Genomic DNA, 17683 nt, shown 5'->3' with positions numbered 1-17683 from the left:
AATGGGTAACGCCAGCGAAGGAGGAGCAGGATAGAGGGTTCTATAGCATCAACTAGAGGAGTTCAGCGCATGATTATATTTAGATGATTAGATCAGATTACAGTCTACCGTCAATGGTGAATTCCTGGCATATTTTATGCGTCATGGTGCCAAGTTGGTGCGTAACCTGACATGTTAACAACCTGAAGTTGAATAATAAACCCAACAAGTCCGTTATTTTCAATCAATCTACACCTGCCCGAGGCAAATTGAAAAGTTGCGGAGTTATGCCGTATCTGCGTAGCTTAAGTTCTCGCACTCGCACAATGAGGCGGCAGGTCATAACTCATTACTTGATGCCGCCCGATCAGGCAAAAATTTGTTACCCCTGGCTTAGACTCTATCCCAAGTAACAGGCCTTTGATCGCCCAAAATATCCCCACGCTAGTACTAAACGGGAATGGGCGCAGCAGACGACGCGCGGCCAGCATCACCTCTTCAACTCTTATACACGGCGCACTCCTGTCCCGGCGACGTTTATATCGTCCAGGCTGACCCTCCCCTTCCCTAATAAAAAAGCTAGCAGTTTGAATTGACTGTATTTGCTAACTCGCACTGTACCGCCATGGATGACTACTTTTCTCTCGACGATTTCCTCATGCCGTCGCTGAGTGTGAGCACGCCAATTTCAGCCGCTGCCTCCATCGCCGTTCCATCCGCCACCGCGTCACCAATCAAGTCGGAGACTTTTACTCCTGATGGCCTGTTGCCTGCCTACAACTTCCTGACACAGCCAGACTCTACATTGTCAGGCGCGTTCGTCGCGCCTCAGGTGCTGACCTCGCCGCGGTCCATGTCATCGCTCGCAGATTCAGAGTCCGATAACGAGTACGAAGACAACGAGCAGCTTCGCACGCTCTCCAACGGCAGCGCAACCTCGGTGTTCACCGGCGCCAACCGCAGTAGCGGCGTCTCCTCAGTGGCAGCTAAGTCAAAGAAGAAGCAGGAGCCAGCAGACGAGGACGAGCGTCTGCTTGCATCGGAGGAGGGAAAGAAGCTCTCTTCCAAGGAGCGCAGGCAACTGCGTAACAAGGTTTCCGCACGTCACTTCCGCCTACGTCGCAAGGAGTACATCACTCATCTTGAGGAACTTGTCGCCCAAAAGTCAACTGAGGCACATGGCCTTAAGTCTGAGAACGACCGTCTGATGCTGGAGAACAAGCGTCTGGCCGATGCATTGGCCAGCTTGACGCTCTCACCTGCGTCCACGGCAGGTTATCTTTCTCCGTCTCCCGAGGACATGAGCTTCGTGTCCTCTTCTTCCCACGAGTTCGATTTCATGGATGTGCCCAGTCAGATTCAGCGCGCGCTCGAGGAGCAGCACACTGGGTCGCAGGATCAGCAAGGTCAGCCGATATTCCCGCAGGAATTAACTCCCCCTCCACCACATCCTACTCAGCGAATTACGCCGAGAATAGCGAACCTACTACCGACGTTTAATTCTCGGAAGGACGCAAACCCCAATTTAATTGACTGGCCTCTGGCGTACGGTACTGCCGGCCCGGCGAACACTGGCAGCGCCGCGTCGACCTCGGCTGGTTCTATACTGCCGATGAGTAACATGCAGGTTTTCAATACACTCGTACCCGAGTCATTGGCGGAGCTGGAGAAGGAGTCTTCGGATGCTAGCGAGCAGACTGCGACGGACGATGGAGAGAGCACGAAGGAGGAAGAGCCCAAGAAGACTATCACGGTCGAGGTCCTCTCGTCCAAGCCTGATAAGGAAGAGGGTTTGAAAGAGGTTCCACGAGATCAGGAAGGCATCTGGGAAGATGCACGGAAGGCTGCTGAGGAAGTTTACAAGCGGTTAGGAGTTCACCTTGCTGGCTTACGGCTAGATGATGAGACTAAGTAATTAGCGGTTATGGCCTGGAATTGGTGGGGTTAAATATAGGAGCAGATAAACGAACTTGTTTGAATGTTAATGGAAGGGGCGTTATTTTGGTGTTTATTTATGATGATTTGCTACTTAAGAAGCTTATATATATGTATAATTGGTCTTCTAATAAATATCTGCTATTGACCGTATTATATATTCTATGCATGCCCATGTCCTTCATCGTATAACCCTGTGATACTCGAAATAGTATACGTCGTTAGCTTCAAGTCATGATGTGTCGAGCACGCGAGATTAGGCCGACAGTCTCCTTTCCACTCCACACAGCTCTCAACAATTCGACTATACGGGCTGATTCCTAGACGTTTACTGCACACTCGCCGTGTACTTATTCGGTAGCTAGAAAGAAGCATATTCCGGTCGGCCTTTATATGCTTTCATTCGCTCAAATGCCACTTTTGCGTATCAAATCTGTGATTATCAAATATGTGCAAAGTTAGTGGTTGTATATTGATAGGGCCCGTTGCAAAAGCGCAGATTGGACAGCCATCATAGAACCTCGAAGTCTGTCGAGCGCCTCAATCCAACTCTCAGCTACATTAAACACCTGCGTCTGATCTTACCCTTCTTTCACTTGGCTCTGCGATCATTGCTACTTGTTTCTTCGGGTTCTGTTCATTGTCGCAAACATCTTGACCCAATCCTCAAACGATACAGAGCTGTGTATCCCCAATATTTCCTGCAACCGACACTATCCCCTCGGCTGTTGTAGCTGCTCTGCATTCGGAAACGCTTGTAGAATATAAATAAACCAATATTGTAGTTACAGAAGGGCACTGGGACATGGATTAATAGCGAGAGCCGAATGTGGTATGTGCCACATGTCAGCACAATGCCACACTGTCAGCCACACCACCAGAAGCCATCCTCTCTTCGTCTCAATCATACATCCACTAATCTCCATAAATCTCACCTCATCAATCGGCAACCGTATCAGATAATAATCGATTCAATAGTCGTTGTCGTATATTGCATATTCTTCAGTTGATTGACTTCGAAGTCGCGATAATCACACCAGAATCACAAGCAAGCATAAGTCAACAGCTGGTACAGATCGTCGACATCAAAAAAAAACACACGCACAATCAATTATAATGTACTCAGAACCTTACATCGAGCCTGCATCCGCTCACTCAGCAGGAGCACCGAGAGAGCACAGATTCAATCCGTACAGCGACAACGGCGGCACTATCCTTGCAATCGCAGGCTCTGACTTCGCGGTCCTTGCTGGGGACACCCGCCACACGACTGGTTACTCCATCAATTCGCGTTTCCAACCGAAAGTGCATGCGCTTCCCTGTGACCCGCCGATCGTGGTGTCAGCAAATGGATTCTCCGCTGATGGCGACACACTGGTGCGCCGGTTAGGCCAGCGGGTGCAGTGGTACTCTTACGCGCACAATAAAGCCATTAGCATCTCAGCATGCGCGCGATTGATCCAGACAATGTTGTATGGCAAACGGTTTTTCCCATATTATGTTCACACGATTATTGCGGGCCTGGACGAGGAAGGTCGAGGTGCTGTCTACTCGTTCGATCCTGTAGGGAGTTATGAGCGGGAACAGTGCCGGGCAGGTGGTGCGGCCGCGAGCTTGATCATGCCTTTTTTGGATAATCAGGTTAATTTTAAGAATCAGTATGATGCACAGACCGGCGAGCCAAAAACTGTTACGTACTTGTCGCTGGAGGAGACGATTAAACTTGTCAAGGATGCGTTCAGTAGTGCGACCGAGCGACATATTCATGTTGGTGATTCCTTGGAGATCATGATTGTCACGAAGGAGGGTGTTAAGGTAGAGTATTTCCCATTGAAGAGGGATTAGTGTACTTAGAATAGCAAACTGTATCTTCATGAATATATTACTGTTATAGTACAACAATCCAAACAGAGATAAAAGTACACTGAGAAAAAGCAAAAACCCAACTCCTATTCGGAAATAATAGCTATCTCACGTGAACATCGATCGTTACTTCATCCTCAATCTCCGTCTCGGATACAGTCAAGTTCTCGGGTATAATCTCATCGTCCATCTCAAGAGTGACATGCATCTTTGGCTCGATATTCCGCTTGTTTCGATAATACTTTATGATAGTACTGATCTTTGAGTCCGACTTGACCTTGAGATATATCCGTTCGCCCTTACCGTCTTGCAAATATATTTTAATTTCGTTCGACGACAAGGGTTGGCTAGAGGGAATCTCTACGTCCTCTTCTTCATCACTCTTATTACTGGCGTCATCATCGTCACCCATGTGTTCAACTCGTTCAAGAAGCTCTTGCCGCAGCTTATCAACCTCGCTCTTCCGCACTGCCAATATACTTAGATGTGGATCTTCCTCGGTAACGCCGACCATAAGAGGCGTGCTTTCATCATACAACCGAGAATATGAACCGTTATCCAAGAAGACAACTGTATCCATCACATCCTCCGGAATTTTAGACGCCTTCATCCAGGCATATCTGATTTTGCTAAAGTTATATGTACTCTTGACTTTAAATACTCTCGACTTTATTCGTAGCGGCTCCTCGGGATCTTCTGCATCAGACCCAGGGTTCAGTGATATCTGAGTTTCAACCAATACGTGAACAATAAACTGCTTTTCTTTCGGAGTTGACATTCCCGTGGCGTAATTAGGTGCTGTAGATCCTAACGTGTTCATGGTCTTCATACGCTCGCGTATCTTTGCTGCTAGCTCGGGAAGCAGATCAGTGCTCTCATCACCACTGTTTTCTTTATCATCGACGTGGTCACCATTATTTCGCGTCATTAGGGCACCGTCGTCTGAATCGTCGTCGAAAATATCAATCAGTGACCGAGTCGAACCGAATACATCTGACGACAACAGCGCATTCTTTGCCGCCTCCAACTGTTCCCTCGAAAGCGCAGGCGGTGGCGACAGCGTCGGTTTCCGGACCTCTCGCTTCTTCGGCGCTGTCTCCAAAATCACAATCGGCGACGAACTCCGGCATCGACTCGAATTCCCCAATCTCAGTCCACTCTGAGGCTCATCTTCCATCACTTCTTCCCTCTTTTTCTGTTTCCTGTCGTCGACAGCGTGTTTCTTGCTTTTTTTCTTCTTCTTCTTCGTTTTTTCCAAATCTCTAAACTGTAGCGAGGACTGTTTCCGCGAGAAAAACGCGTCCTCATCGATTTCCATCGCACGTTTCAGCGCGAGACTGGTAATTAGATCCTGTGCACCAGAAAGTATGACTGCGGTTGACGCCGCATCTCTATCGCTCTCTGCCATTGCTTATGTGATGGGTGAACTTTTGCTGAGACGTGGGGAACATAAACAAATAAATAGGGCCGTAGATCCGATGAGTGTGGGTGGTGTGGGTGTGTCTGTTCGTGTGGCTGTGCGACAAGCCATCGAGGTGGTGCAGTGCTGAATCAGGAGGTTCAAGAATCACTTACACTTTTTACACGAGATCTGCATATTATTTACAACAAGAATAAATAGCTAGTATTAATTGCATGATTTTATTGAAGATTTTGGAGAATGAGACTATCGTGGCTGGCAGACGATATCTAAGTCGGGCTGTCAATTTTTCAAGTATCTAGTGATCTTGATGGCTTATGATTTTTCACGCCTGAGATCCTCCTAATTCCATTTCGGATTACTTATCTTGGCCATGTAAGGTGTTGTCCTGGCGCCGTCTGCAGCATTAAATCCTTCCACTAAGGAACATCCTAACAAACGATGAATGAAACTTGCGATACTATGTCGAGGAAATTCACGTCAACACGACCTTTTAGCCAGCCTGAGCCCACTTGGGAACGAGATCTTGAGACGGTCTTTGCCCGCAACACAGCGAATGAACACAGGTAGGGCGATTGTGCTTAAGGCACCGTGGATGTTTTTGGTTCGCAGAAATGGCGAGGATATTGTGGGCGAGATTAATTCTATCATTAGATCTTCAAGTCGTCGATCTCGAGATGAGTATATATGTCTATGTATTATATATATTTGAACGGCGTCGTGATTGACTCTTTCTTGGCAGGAGGACGGGCTCAGCATGCTGAATTAATTTTTAATGCCTAACATGAAGCGCTTGTATTCAGAAAAAAGTTTCCGCACAATTGCGCTTGTTGATGTTCTGTCTTAAGAAATTAGCAGGACGTCTTAGCAATTTCTAGGCTAATTAACCAATTATGTTCTCCGTTAACGTTGTAAAAACAAGGACATATAATTCTGAAATACCTCGAAAGTATAGACAAATGATTCGTGGCAATATTCTCCACTATTGACTAACTCAGATGATGTAATCGAAGTTGCCGTCTCTTGCAATCGGCCTCATGGGGTTAGGGCATGGCTGTGGTTGTTGTGGCAACATAGCAAACCAAACAAAGCAGTCTTTTACACAGAGCGACGCAGACAGGGACCTCCCAACAGAGTATCTACATCCGACCATCAACTGTCCCAATTTGAAACCACCGTCTAATGCACAATTTGTTGGACTGCTTGAAGTGATTTCCCGTGACAGGTAAGCTTCGATTATGACTGTGATGGGAGAACTTTCACAGCTTAGCGCGCTGATATTTAGTGCCAGAATTCATCGTAACTGACGTCCCTGCAACAATGGCCCCATCAACGAGGAGCCGTAAACGCAAGGAGACATATGCAGACGATGTTAAGTCTCACGATGCGACTGCTACGAAAAAAAGCCCGACCACAGAAGAAGTGACCACTTCTCAGTCCACTGGTCGCGTACTCAGATCGCGATCGCAGGCAGTGCAGAATGAGGAAATTACTCCACTGAAGACCGCATTGGCTTCTCCTCCTGCTCGTCGAACTAGATCAAGAAATGCGAGTGAGCTTCCCGTTGAAAAGATTAAAATTCCAAACGTTACTGGATTACTCCTGAAGGAAAACGTCAAGCCAAACGAAGTTAGGGAATCGGATGCCACAATCTTACTTCGTCCTCAATTAACAAAGCGGCCTCTATCAGCATCAAGTCAAGGAAGAAGTCAGCCTTCATCGCCTGGAAAAAGAAGGAATTGTCGTGGACGACAAAGAAGAGTCGGTGTCATTGCTGATGATTCTGACGGCGACAAGGAGACCACAGTTAATGCGGAAGCAATCACAGAGAAGGGCGCAATCATGAAAACTCTCACGGAGTCTATGCAACTACTACTTCATTCCCCAGTGGAACCGCGGCCGGAACATAAAGTTACCGCACCGGCAGACAGCCAGAAAATTTCTGATTTACCTGGCGCTGAACTTCAGCAAGGTGAAATAGAGGAAGCTATACAGACACTCGCAGCCGATGCCGTGAACAAGTCAGACGACGTGGAAGACGCAGAGCCGTCGTCGACGTTCGTCACCCCTACAGGCAGTCGAGTAGGTGTCGAGAAGGAAAGAAATCATCAAGAGTGTAGTCCAGCAATCTCTCTACAGGCACAGGTCTCCAGCGATATGGAAAACGCAAATAAAGCGACAGTCAACGATATTGCTCCAGTCGCAGAAAGTTTACACGACTCTACCGAGTCAGCAGATTCCGCGACGATGAAACACGGTGCAGGTTGGGAGTTAAAGCTGGAAGGCGTCCAGACGGATATGGTGGAAGTTGGCACTGCTGGTACTAAGAGGGACGAAGACTCTGCTGGACTCGCTAAGAAAGAGCCGGATTTGGTAGGGAATGAGGAGTCGCCGTCAGTGGAAATAATAGCCATTAACAATCCTCCTCTTCCGGAAACATCTCAAATTACAGCAACACAGAACAGTCCCATTTGCGGTGAGTCATCTACTCTAGCAACGGAAGCAGTATGCTCTACAGGCGAAAAGTTCGATCAGTCATGCAGTGAGCAACTCTTCCAGTATTCTATTTCGTTTAACTCAGGAATGGCATTAGATCCCAGATTGATGTCATCTCCTCCAGTTGTCTCAATAAATGGCGAGAAGCTAGTCAATGACAACGTTTCTGAGGGTAACTCTGGTTCATATTTTACGTATTTAAAGCGACTAACAGCCATGTAGGATATATTAGCAGCGCGGAATCGTCGAACACCTCAGCCCAGTCACCTACTGTAATCATACCGTCTCAGCGAAGCTTTCTTGAATTCTCACGGAGAATGGATAAATACAACAGACTCCGCAATATGTTCCGTATTGGCCACATTCCACGATCACCATCAGCTTTGGCATTTTATCGACGCGCATATAGCGACGCATCTTCGGAAGCTGCGTCAGAGGCAGATGACATGAACACCTTAAGCGGACAAGAGAGTAACACTACCTCCGAGAATCCCAAGTCATCGCCAGTATTTACGTCAGTGTCTCAGTTGACACCGTTGCAGGGACATCAGTCAGATTCGGATGGCAGTGACCAATTTATGGATAGCTTCGAGAACTTTGACTTCCTTACGAACCAGACCCCTCCACTACATACAGGTAATTGTGATGGCACACAAATCTCCGACCAAACGGGTAGCAATAGGCCATATTCATTCTCTGAAATCCAGACGCCTGGGCCAGCGATGCTTCCACCTTCACCGCCGAAAACATTTGTACAGAACAAGTTGGATCCAGTGACGTACATGCCAGATGAAGCTTCTGAATGCGATGTGTCCATCTCGATCGAGTCTCCTCCCAACTTTCCACGACTAGTTTCTATTGGCTGCGACGCAAGTGACATCAGCGACTTTTTGCCGGAAGATATTATACAATGGGAATGGGAACAGCGACAGCAGGAGGCGTGTTGGGTAGCTTCGGCGCAGAGTACTCCATTGAAGGGAGGCTCTACTCAAGTTTCTTTGAGCCGTCGCCGAAGTTCCTGGTCTATTGCATCTCCAACAAAGATTGACTCGCCGACTAGACTGCGATCGCCAGCATCGAAATCGCCCCTTAAATCTGAGTCGCCTCTCAAGCAATCCTCTCCCTCTATTGCGCCGTCACCAAATCTTCCTGGTTCATCCCCAGTCAGGTCGCGCTCGCCAATAAAAAAGTCGCCTATCAAGATGCCGTCGCCCGTCAGATTGATGTCATTTATGCAACGTTTGTCGCCAGTGACAAAATCTCCTCTGAAAATTGTATCGCTGCCGGATGAAGGCTCTGGCACCGGGGCGTTTTCATATGATATGGGAGTGAATGCAAAGATTACCGAGAAACCGGAAAAGGACGGTATTAAAGAAACCCCGGCTAATGGGGTAGTAGACTTCATAGCGGGAACTGCAAATGAAGATGCAGAAGAGCCTGATACTATTGAGGAGTCCCAGTCTGGAGAGCCACAGACATCCGAGGTCATTATGCAAGCCCCAATGGGCCAGCAGAATAAGTCAGATGCCATTACCGAGGAGGTGCATGTTGAGACTGACGATGTTATTGAAGAATCCGATTCCGAGAATGATTTCTACTTTGATTCAGTAGCAAATGTTTCTTCGGAAATGATTGTGTCTGCTGCGGAAGATTCCGTCGCGGCGATAGCACATGATCGGTCGGAATCAGTGCCTACTACTGATCATAATATTGATGAGCGAAAAGCAGTGGACGTGGATGGCAATGGAAGCCATAAATACGACAACAATGATTCGGAGAACCGTGACCAGGAAGTACCAGCAGCAGGAGACTGTGACAATGGAGTTGGTTATGACAGTGGCGATACCCATATCGCTGATTTTGCAGATGGTAAGGAAGTGAACAACGAGGAAAGAAGTGCGACAGAAAAATCAATGGAAGATAGCAATGAGAGTGAACAGCATGTAGAAGGAGGGACGCTTGGTGAGGAGCACGCTGTGATGAATTCTGCTGAAGAGAGCGCGACTACGATTGTTCCAACAGTAATATCAGAGAGGGGTGAGCAGTTAGCGAATAACTCAGTACAACTTGGTGAACATTTCTCTGAGTTCGCAGTTGAGCTGGTGTCAATTGAGCAGAAGGAAGACGTTTCAGGGGAAGTGACTGTTGGATCAAGCAACTATTTTGCGAGCGATGAAAATACGTCGGATATAGACTACACTACAGTGCTTCCTTGGAATATTAGCCTCGATCGATGGGCGGAGTTGAACAAGAGGCAAGGGAAATGTGAGGCTTTAGGGGCGACCGCTGAGAAGAAGGAAGATAAGGAGGATTCTGCAACGCGAAGCGAACAGCTAAAGTCGCCCGCGCGCAGTCCACCAAAGAGAAGGTACATGCCAACGCCTGCCCGGGCATCAGCAAGATCTTCTCTGAAGAGAAAACCTGATAGTACGGCCGCTTCTGTCCCGATCCTAACTACGCTGGCAGCATGTAACAGCGACATAAGCATAGGCAGTCGTTCGACTCGATCTCATACCACACCGCTTCGTAAGACTACGGCTCATCTAACGAAAATAACCGAGACGAACTCAAGACTGAACACTGGATTTGAGAACATTGTCATCCCGCAGTACCAGTACAAACGAGGTAAGAGACCGGAGTCGCCGCCGCCGGATAGACGGAAGCGCCAACGATCGATGAAGAATGAGAGTCCTTTGAAGCGGGAGCGCAAGATTAAGTTTGCTTCGGAGCTTGCTACTATTGCCGGAAAGAGCACCACTTATAGCGGGAAGAGAAGGGAGAAATGCGGTGATCTGAAGCCGATCATTAAAGTAGGTTTAAATATTGGTATTGTTGTGAGGTTACTGCTAATCGACGATAGTCACCGGAATATCCTATGGATGAGTTTGGGAATGCAGTGCTTGATCCACCACAGACGTCGCAGCGGGATACAGTCCGCGTAGTGCACAGATTATATCTCGGAGATAACGAGGAGGAAGCACCTGAGCGCTATCTCCAAAAACAATGTTCTGCCCATTAGTTGCTTCCTGAGTTTTGATGGGTTGTACTATCGGTCACATATCTGGAATTTTTTAATAGATATCCTGTATCATAATGTCAATTATGTCTAGTAATGTAAAATAAATGTAATAATCGATAATAACGCAACAACTAATGCGCGACCGTCCAAGGTGACTATTTTCAAATTAGACCTCGCCAACCTCACAAAATGGTCCACATGCAGCTAAAGAACTATACTTACAAATTTCACTTATAATTATCCCGCTTGCATTACTCAATGGCGATAAATGTTTTGAGCGGCTGATATCATCTAATCTTTTCGTATGTTTTCAGGGTAACGCGAAAGTACCCACCAACTATTGAAGACGGAATCGTGAACTTGCCGTACTTGATTCCAAATCGGCAGATCGACAGAACGTTACGTGGCAATATTCAATTTATTACTCTATTACGGTATTAATCATCCGTATCACACGCGATATGACTTCTTCACGATTAATGCGGTAGTTATGGCTGGCCGTAGACGAAATGTTTTTATATACGATGCGTCGAGACCGGATAATGAGATTGGTGGATTGAGGTTAAACCCTTCAGTCTCAAAAATAAATTTCCTCTCTATGCTGGACATACTTATTATCGCGAATTGTCCATATGCGGTAGTATTACATGGCACGAATGAAATAATCGAAGCAACCGACGAGCGGCTCCAACCCGGCCGCTGTTATATCCAACCTTCCACTCCTGAGGGTATACCACTTCTTTCTTTAAGGAACATTTACGTTTGTCACCGCTGACTGGAATAGGTAGAATATCCATGACAGATGAGCCATGTGCATTACGGACACTGTCACACACAAGGACTGGCAGAGATGAGGAGTTTCGAAATGCTGTTCGTGAAAGAGACGGGAGATGTGTGATAACCGGCGTGATCAACCCGGATGCAGATATTGGCGATTGGCCGGGTTTTGAGGCTGCTCATATCTTCCCATTGTCCAAAGAGGACGATTTTATCCGTCAGAGCTTTTCTCGATGGATTACTAACAGAATGGGACCCCGTGACACAGGAATCAATTCATGTCAGAATGGACTACTTATGCGAGCCCAGATCCACCAACATTTTGACGCCTTCCGCTTCTCCATTAACGTGGATGATAATTACAAGATAATCAGTTTCGACTCAGATATTGAAAAAGTGGATGGCAGGACACTTGAGCCTATTTGCCGAGCCCCGAACGATGAGCGGAGTGTTAGAGATGAACTGTTGCGATGGCATTTTCGCCAAGCAGTGCTGGCCAATACGAGAAAAGCTGGAGAGCCAATTTTCGAGTTCGACTTTCCACCAGGAACAGATATGCTGGGAGATATTGTCCGTGGCCCGAAGTCAAGGGAACAGATGGAAGCTGAGCTTTTCACGCGATTATGGCCGTATTCAATGAGTGACTGAGGACAACATTGACGATGGTTTTATTAGGGAGACTTTTGTCGTAATGTAATTGACGTCAACTAGTGAGGAAGGTCATGTTCTGGTAGCCTTGAGAGGAAGCTCCTACTGGAATTATCCAGAAATTAGATTCTGGAACTGAGTTTGATATTGTTTGTATACCTCTTGTTGATCATTGACAGTCTCGCAACTACTTAATTTTCTCGCCATATCTTGAATTCCGGGCTCAGATTTCTTCTGGACATGCGTTTAGTGGTCTTCAACTGGGGCCAATCATGCTGTTAATTTAGATAAAAATACATTTTCAAAATGACGACATTTAAAATTGAAAGAAGTTAGTAATATTATTTTAAATGTTTGACATTTATAATTTTATGGAAATATTTGTTAATTGTGAAATCCGTTGAGCCACATAGGACCGCGATGGGCAAGTTACGGTGGGTTCTGAGTGAGAGTTCGAATAGTTTTGAAAAAAATACAACGAGACAAATTCAATTTTCCTTAACAAAGGACAAAGAGTTGACTTGCGAAGAAAATCGTCGTGATTAAATCTTCTTCAGCAGATCTGCCGTCACTTTTCAGAACTTCAAATATAAATAGTGTGCAAATGCACGATGCAAAAATCAATCTTTAATGTTACCGGATTTCTAGTTTCATCTATTTATAACTCTACGAAGCACATCAAAAACCAAAAATTGTATATTAATTGGTCTATGACAATATTACAACCAGACTGCAACCGAAAGATGAAGCATAGCATCCATGCTCTCCTGATTCTTATCATACGTAAATAAACTACATGCATCGAAATACCATATATACAAATTACAATATACATACCAACATACATTACGATACAAATCGATCAATGATAGCTGCCATCTTCGCCTTATCTGCTGGACTGATCGATCCATTCTTTATCAGCGCAGGTCCATAACGCTTGTCCTCCAACTCTGTCCACCGAGAGTAATCGCCATAAATCTCTGTCGGCCTCAAGTCCCGATCATCGACCACCGGTCGCTCAATGTAGTTGCCACTTTTGACAATATCCTCGAACGGCACCCTTATTGGCGACGGGAAGTCTTTGGGAAGATATTCTCTTGCTTGGTCGCGGTTGAGCATCTGTGGTGCGTCCTCGATGGTACTGGTAAATATCTCCATCTTCTGCTCCTCTGGCGCATTGTTCGGAACAATTGTCGCAAGGCTCTCGTGTCGCTTGAGCTTGGATGTCCGGTTAAGAGTCACGTTGTTGGCAACGGCTTCAGGCTGTGAGTCACCGTCCAACTCGTCGTCCTGCAGCTCTAAGACTGCAACACTTTCATCGCCCTCTGACGATGAACTGATGCCAAGGTCCCTAATCGCGTCTTCCACATCTCTTTCTATTGCCTCTTGGGAGTACTGTTCAACTTCGACGTCATCCAACAGCTGTTCCGTCTCTTCAATAAACTTTTGTTGATCCTCGGTAATTTCAACGGCCTCGCCACTGCTTAATTTTCTATCCAGATCTTTCATCAGCTTCTCGATTTCCTTCTCAAACTCCTCGTTGTCAATTTCGCTGGTCTCGGCAATAAATTTCTTAACATCATTTCGGAGCGAAAGAGATTGCACAAACTCCCTCCACTGTCCGTCGCCTTCATAAACCTCTTCAACGACATCATGCTCGTCGATATCGAACTCTTCGTCGTCCTCATCGAACAGCTCATCAGGTTCTAGCTCTTCGTCTATCTCCTCAGATGTGGCTCTGGCGTCCTGTCTAGCAGGCCATTTATGTCTCTTGGTTGGCTCAGCCGGACTACTTCGCCACTCTCGACTCTGGCTTCTCACAGCAAATCGACTCTGGCTTCTCACAGCAAACCAATTGCTTTTCTTGCCACTACGGTCCAGTTCCTTCTCGACCTCAATTTCGTACTGAAACCACCCTGCCAGTGCATGATTGACATCTTCAACGGACACAGTCTCCGTGGCGTACGCGCTCTCTAAAAACACATTCTGCTCATCACCGACTGACTCAAGTTGACCCGCTACCGCGACATCGTGATCGATCAAACTCGGCGTCTGCGTAATTGGAACTGCACCCGGAAGCGTTCTGTCGACCGTGATCAAACTTCTCCACGCAGCCTGCACGTCGTCGTACTCGTACAATCCACTCGCCTTTTTAGAAGAGTTAAAGCTGTTGTAAAAAGCATTGTCGCCGCGGCGCCAACTTCGGCGGGCATTGGGAGACATTGAGCGGGGTTTTCGTTTACTTTGTCGTGCCGCAGTTTTCTGAGACGGATTCGATTGCTGATTGTTTAGAGCATGCGATGTACTAGAGAATGTGCGGAGGCGGACCTGATGCATGACAGGAGGTAGTCTCCGTTGGAACCGAACGAGATAGACCATAATCGATAAGGCGCCCAAGAATGTTTTGGATATGTTATCGTTGCCAGCGTCAATCTTACTGCCGTTATTATACCTTGTCGTCCCTTAATCTGATTCTCCGCGTGGTGCACAATGAACAATGCGACTAACCGACTTTCCTAGTAGACAATACCGAGCAATTGGATCTCGCTGTGTTGATATGATATACAGCGTGAATTCACAATATTTCTTGTTACAAAAACCCGAAAAATTCGTCTGGATGAGTGGACCGAATTAGAGTTTACCCGCGAACTTTAATGAATTGGCAGTTGGCAAACTATGCCTCCACAAAAGGAGCAAATCCCTCAAGCGCACTAACTGTTTATTCCTTAGAACTGTATTAAAATAAGTAGTTTGTAGTTTACCTCTCCAAGATAACTAAAAGAAGCTCTATATACAATTGTTTTATATATTTCGTGTGGAAATTAAGCTGCGAACCTAACCCTGAGCATAAATGTAGAATTCATTGAGAGTTAGGCAATGTGCAATGGAGTTAAAGGCTTTTTATACCACGCCTTTTGCGCGGCTCCGGAATGCTCGAGAAATGTCACGCATCAAAAGTCTCACTGAAGATGTTACAACGGCCTCCTCGCTCTGGTCGTTCCTGATGAGCCAGCGTGATGACTGATGACTCAGGGAATATCCATATTGTTGTCAACAGCGCAAACAAGAGAATAATCTGGAACACCATCGGGAAGCGCGATCACGAAGTGAACTCGAGCGCAATGAACTGGCCCATTAACAATACAGTTGAATGCCCATGCCGACGCCATTGATGAATTGCGGACAACTCATCCATGCGACATTCTGCGACGAGCACTGAAGTGACGCGCCAATGATAGCCCAGACGCAGCCAACACCAATACTGTTGATTCTTCCAATCCTGTCACCGATGAAGCACCAAACAAGCACATTGATTAAGAGCAGACCCAATTGGAGGCAACATACTGAACACTGCAGCGATAAAATTCGTCTCCCGGCAGCCGAGGTAGTGGTTTTCAAGACAAAAGTGCTCCTGAACAATAGGGGGTTTCAAGCAAAACTGATTATTGATTATTTTGCCAGGGTTAGGGCTTTGAAATAATCATTGATAGTCAGCTCAGTGATGTTCACAGCTGATTCTTCCGATTTACCCTTCCAAACTAAAGTTACGTTACTTTCCACAGCCGTTAAAAAGTAAACAACGCGTGCGCGAACACGCGTTGTCGCTAGTCATTCCGGCAATTCTATGTCCTACACCAAAACAACAAAATAGACCATCTGTCCGAGACATATAGTTACAATATGACCATCCTATCTACACGAAGTATCTTAATTCGAGCCCTACAGAGGGTCCTTTTGACAAGTATTCGCGCCTGTTCAAGTGCAACTCTGCTGGATGCAGAAGATCACACAGGCACGCTAATTCCTGCGCCATGTACGATATGTTCTTTAATCGTGAACTCGGCTGTTACTAATACGTGCAGCAGGTGGAGACCAATTAAACTTACTAGAACTGGAAGTGAGTTTCCTTGTGGCCGAAGCCAGGCTCCTTCTGATGGAGAGGATGGACGAGAACGGCTTAAATGACGAGATGGAGTTCCAAGATGCCGACGTTGGACATCAGACTCATACTTCCTACCATTATTGCCTCCTTGATTGCTAGCCTTGAAAATCGCAGGTATTTAAGCAGAAGCCACATTCCTCGACATTCAGCAATGATTGATCTTCTTCTGCATTGTTACAAGCGTCAACGGCGGGACATTTTTCGGAAAAAGCTACGGGTCTACCCGGAGACGTTTGACGCACTCGTGATGCTTCTGAGAGAATCTCCCGTTTTTTCGTCGATGACAGCACCCAACGCAAAGTCAGTTGAGACGCACCTGGCAATTCTTTTGTATCGACTTGGCCATTATGGCAATGGTGCCTCGAATGAAGAGGTAGCATCATGGGCAGGTGTTGGCGTTGGGACAGTTGATTGTATAACCAAGCGGACACTTCTGGCTATATTTCAAATCGACCTCGAATCGCGTACCGTTCACTGGCCTACACCTGACGAGAGGGAGCAGTATAAACAGTATATTGAAAGTATGTCATGCGCTGAATGGAGAAATGGATGGTGTATGATTGACGGGACACTCATTCCAATCTTTGCAAAGCCCCACTACTATGGTGATGTTTTCTATGACCGCAAATCAAATTATTCCTTCAACGTACAGGTATGTCACCTCGCTTTGCTGCGATTTAATAATTAACTGGCTGTCAGCTTGTGTGCACACCGGATGGCAAAATAATAGACTATGTTGTCGGACTGCCCGGATCTCGACCCGACAGCTGGTGTTTCAAGCAGATGAGGTTGTTCCAAAAGCGAGATAGTCTACTCTCAGATGGTGAAATATGCTGGGCGGACTCGGGATATCCCTTGTACAAATGGGTAATCACACCGTTCAAAGCGCCGGAGAAGGAACATCCTCAAAATGCGCACTTTAATTTCGTCCTCTCTCAAATTCGCATAGGCTCTGAACATTGCAATGGATATCTCAAAGGAAGGTTTCAGTCCCTTAAGGGATTGCGAATACTTATCAATTATCGGAAGTCCATGAAATATGCCTCTTCATGGATCCGTGCATGCATTATCCTGCACAATTTTGCTCTGATACATGAAGATTCTCTTGGCTTTGACAAAGGGGATTTTCTTACTTCGTGGATATCCCGCGAAAGCACAGTAGATGACCTGTATGAGGTGGAAGTGACAGACGAAGATTCCGCCATCGTAAGCCATCAAGAGCGGTCACGCGAGCTAAATGACGGAAAGGACATGAGAAACAGACTAAAAGATGCTATACTACAGGTAGCAAAAGACAGCGCATAACAGCCAGAAAGGATAATAGCCAACGAAATTAACTACAATAGAGACATAAAATATAAGCAAAAAAAGGACAAAGGAAATTAGGCTATTTATCTATCTTCTGTGCTGCCATAACGGCCAGCTCAAGTCGGAGCACTTCGGCCTTCTTCTCGGCCAGTTCCATCTCTGTCTTGGCCAACTGAAGCTCTCTGTCTCTCTCAAAACACTTTCGGCCTCTATTTTCTTAACGTCTGCAAGTTTTAGCACCGCCTCGCTCTGGGCAGAGATTGATGGGTGGATGATGTCTTTCAATGATGACATA

At 46.4% G+C, this 17683-nt stretch overlaps 7 protein-coding genes across 7 annotated transcripts; 5 read left to right on the top strand and 2 right to left on the bottom strand.

Annotated features, from left to right (window-relative positions):
- Nucleotides 1-479: 479 nt before the first annotated feature.
- On the top strand, nt 480-1985 carry V1513DRAFT_139101 (uncharacterized protein). Its single transcript, XM_066894210.1, has one exon. The coding sequence runs from the start codon at nt 605-607 to the stop codon at nt 1892-1894; it is 1290 nt and encodes a 429-aa protein (XP_066752512.1). The 5' UTR covers nt 480-604; the 3' UTR covers nt 1895-1985.
- An 828-nt stretch (nt 1986-2813) lies between these two features.
- On the top strand, nt 2814-3816 carry V1513DRAFT_447978 (nucleophile aminohydrolase). The gene has a single exon (XM_066898467.1). It carries the CDS (start codon nt 3031-3033, stop codon nt 3757-3759), a length of 729 nt encoding a protein of 242 aa, XP_066752511.1. The 5' UTR covers nt 2814-3030; the 3' UTR covers nt 3760-3816.
- V1513DRAFT_447977 (uncharacterized protein) lies at nt 3779-5286 on the bottom strand. The gene has a single exon (XM_066898466.1). It carries the CDS (start codon nt 5183-5185, stop codon nt 3881-3883), a length of 1305 nt encoding a protein of 434 aa, XP_066752510.1. The 5' UTR covers nt 5186-5286; the 3' UTR covers nt 3779-3880.
- A 926-nt stretch (nt 5287-6212) lies between these two features.
- Nucleotides 6213-10851, top strand: V1513DRAFT_447973 (uncharacterized protein). The gene is made up of 2 exons (XM_066898465.1): nt 6213-7865; nt 7916-10851. The coding sequence occupies exons 1-2, from the start codon at nt 6518-6520 to the stop codon at nt 10633-10635; spliced, it is 4068 nt and encodes a 1355-aa protein (XP_066752509.1). The 5' UTR covers nt 6213-6517; the 3' UTR covers nt 10636-10851.
- Nucleotides 10852-10934: 83 nt separating this feature from the next.
- V1513DRAFT_139166 (HNH endonuclease-domain-containing protein) lies at nt 10935-12318 on the top strand. The gene is made up of 2 exons (XM_066894211.1): nt 10935-11440; nt 11497-12318. The coding sequence occupies exons 1-2, from the start codon at nt 11203-11205 to the stop codon at nt 12135-12137; spliced, it is 879 nt and encodes a 292-aa protein (XP_066752508.1). The 5' UTR covers nt 10935-11202; the 3' UTR covers nt 12138-12318.
- A 445-nt stretch (nt 12319-12763) lies between these two features.
- V1513DRAFT_447966 (uncharacterized protein) lies at nt 12764-14722 on the bottom strand. Its single transcript, XM_066898464.1, has 2 exons — nt 12975-14722; nt 12764-12910 (listed from the first exon to the last, which is right to left on the bottom strand). Exon 1 carries the CDS (start codon nt 14514-14516, stop codon nt 12984-12986), a length of 1533 nt encoding a protein of 510 aa, XP_066752507.1. The 5' UTR covers nt 14517-14722; the 3' UTR covers nt 12764-12910; nt 12975-12983.
- A 1111-nt stretch (nt 14723-15833) lies between these two features.
- Nucleotides 15834-16983, top strand: V1513DRAFT_139014 (uncharacterized protein). The gene is made up of 3 exons (XM_066894209.1): nt 15834-15951; nt 16004-16732; nt 16811-16983. Exons 2-3 carry the CDS (start codon nt 16100-16102, stop codon nt 16865-16867), a joined length of 690 nt encoding a protein of 229 aa, XP_066752506.1. The 5' UTR covers nt 15834-15951; nt 16004-16099; the 3' UTR covers nt 16868-16983.
- Nucleotides 16984-17683: the final 700 nt, after the last annotated feature.

Source organism: Lipomyces chichibuensis (genome assembly GCF_038497645.1).
Source record: "Lipomyces chichibuensis strain CBS 12929 unplaced genomic scaffold V1513scaffold_25, whole genome shotgun sequence".
Lineage (NCBI taxonomy): Eukaryota > Fungi > Ascomycota > Lipomycetes > Lipomycetales > Lipomycetaceae > Lipomyces > Lipomyces chichibuensis.
This window is presented reverse-complemented; position numbering and strand designations above follow the sequence as displayed.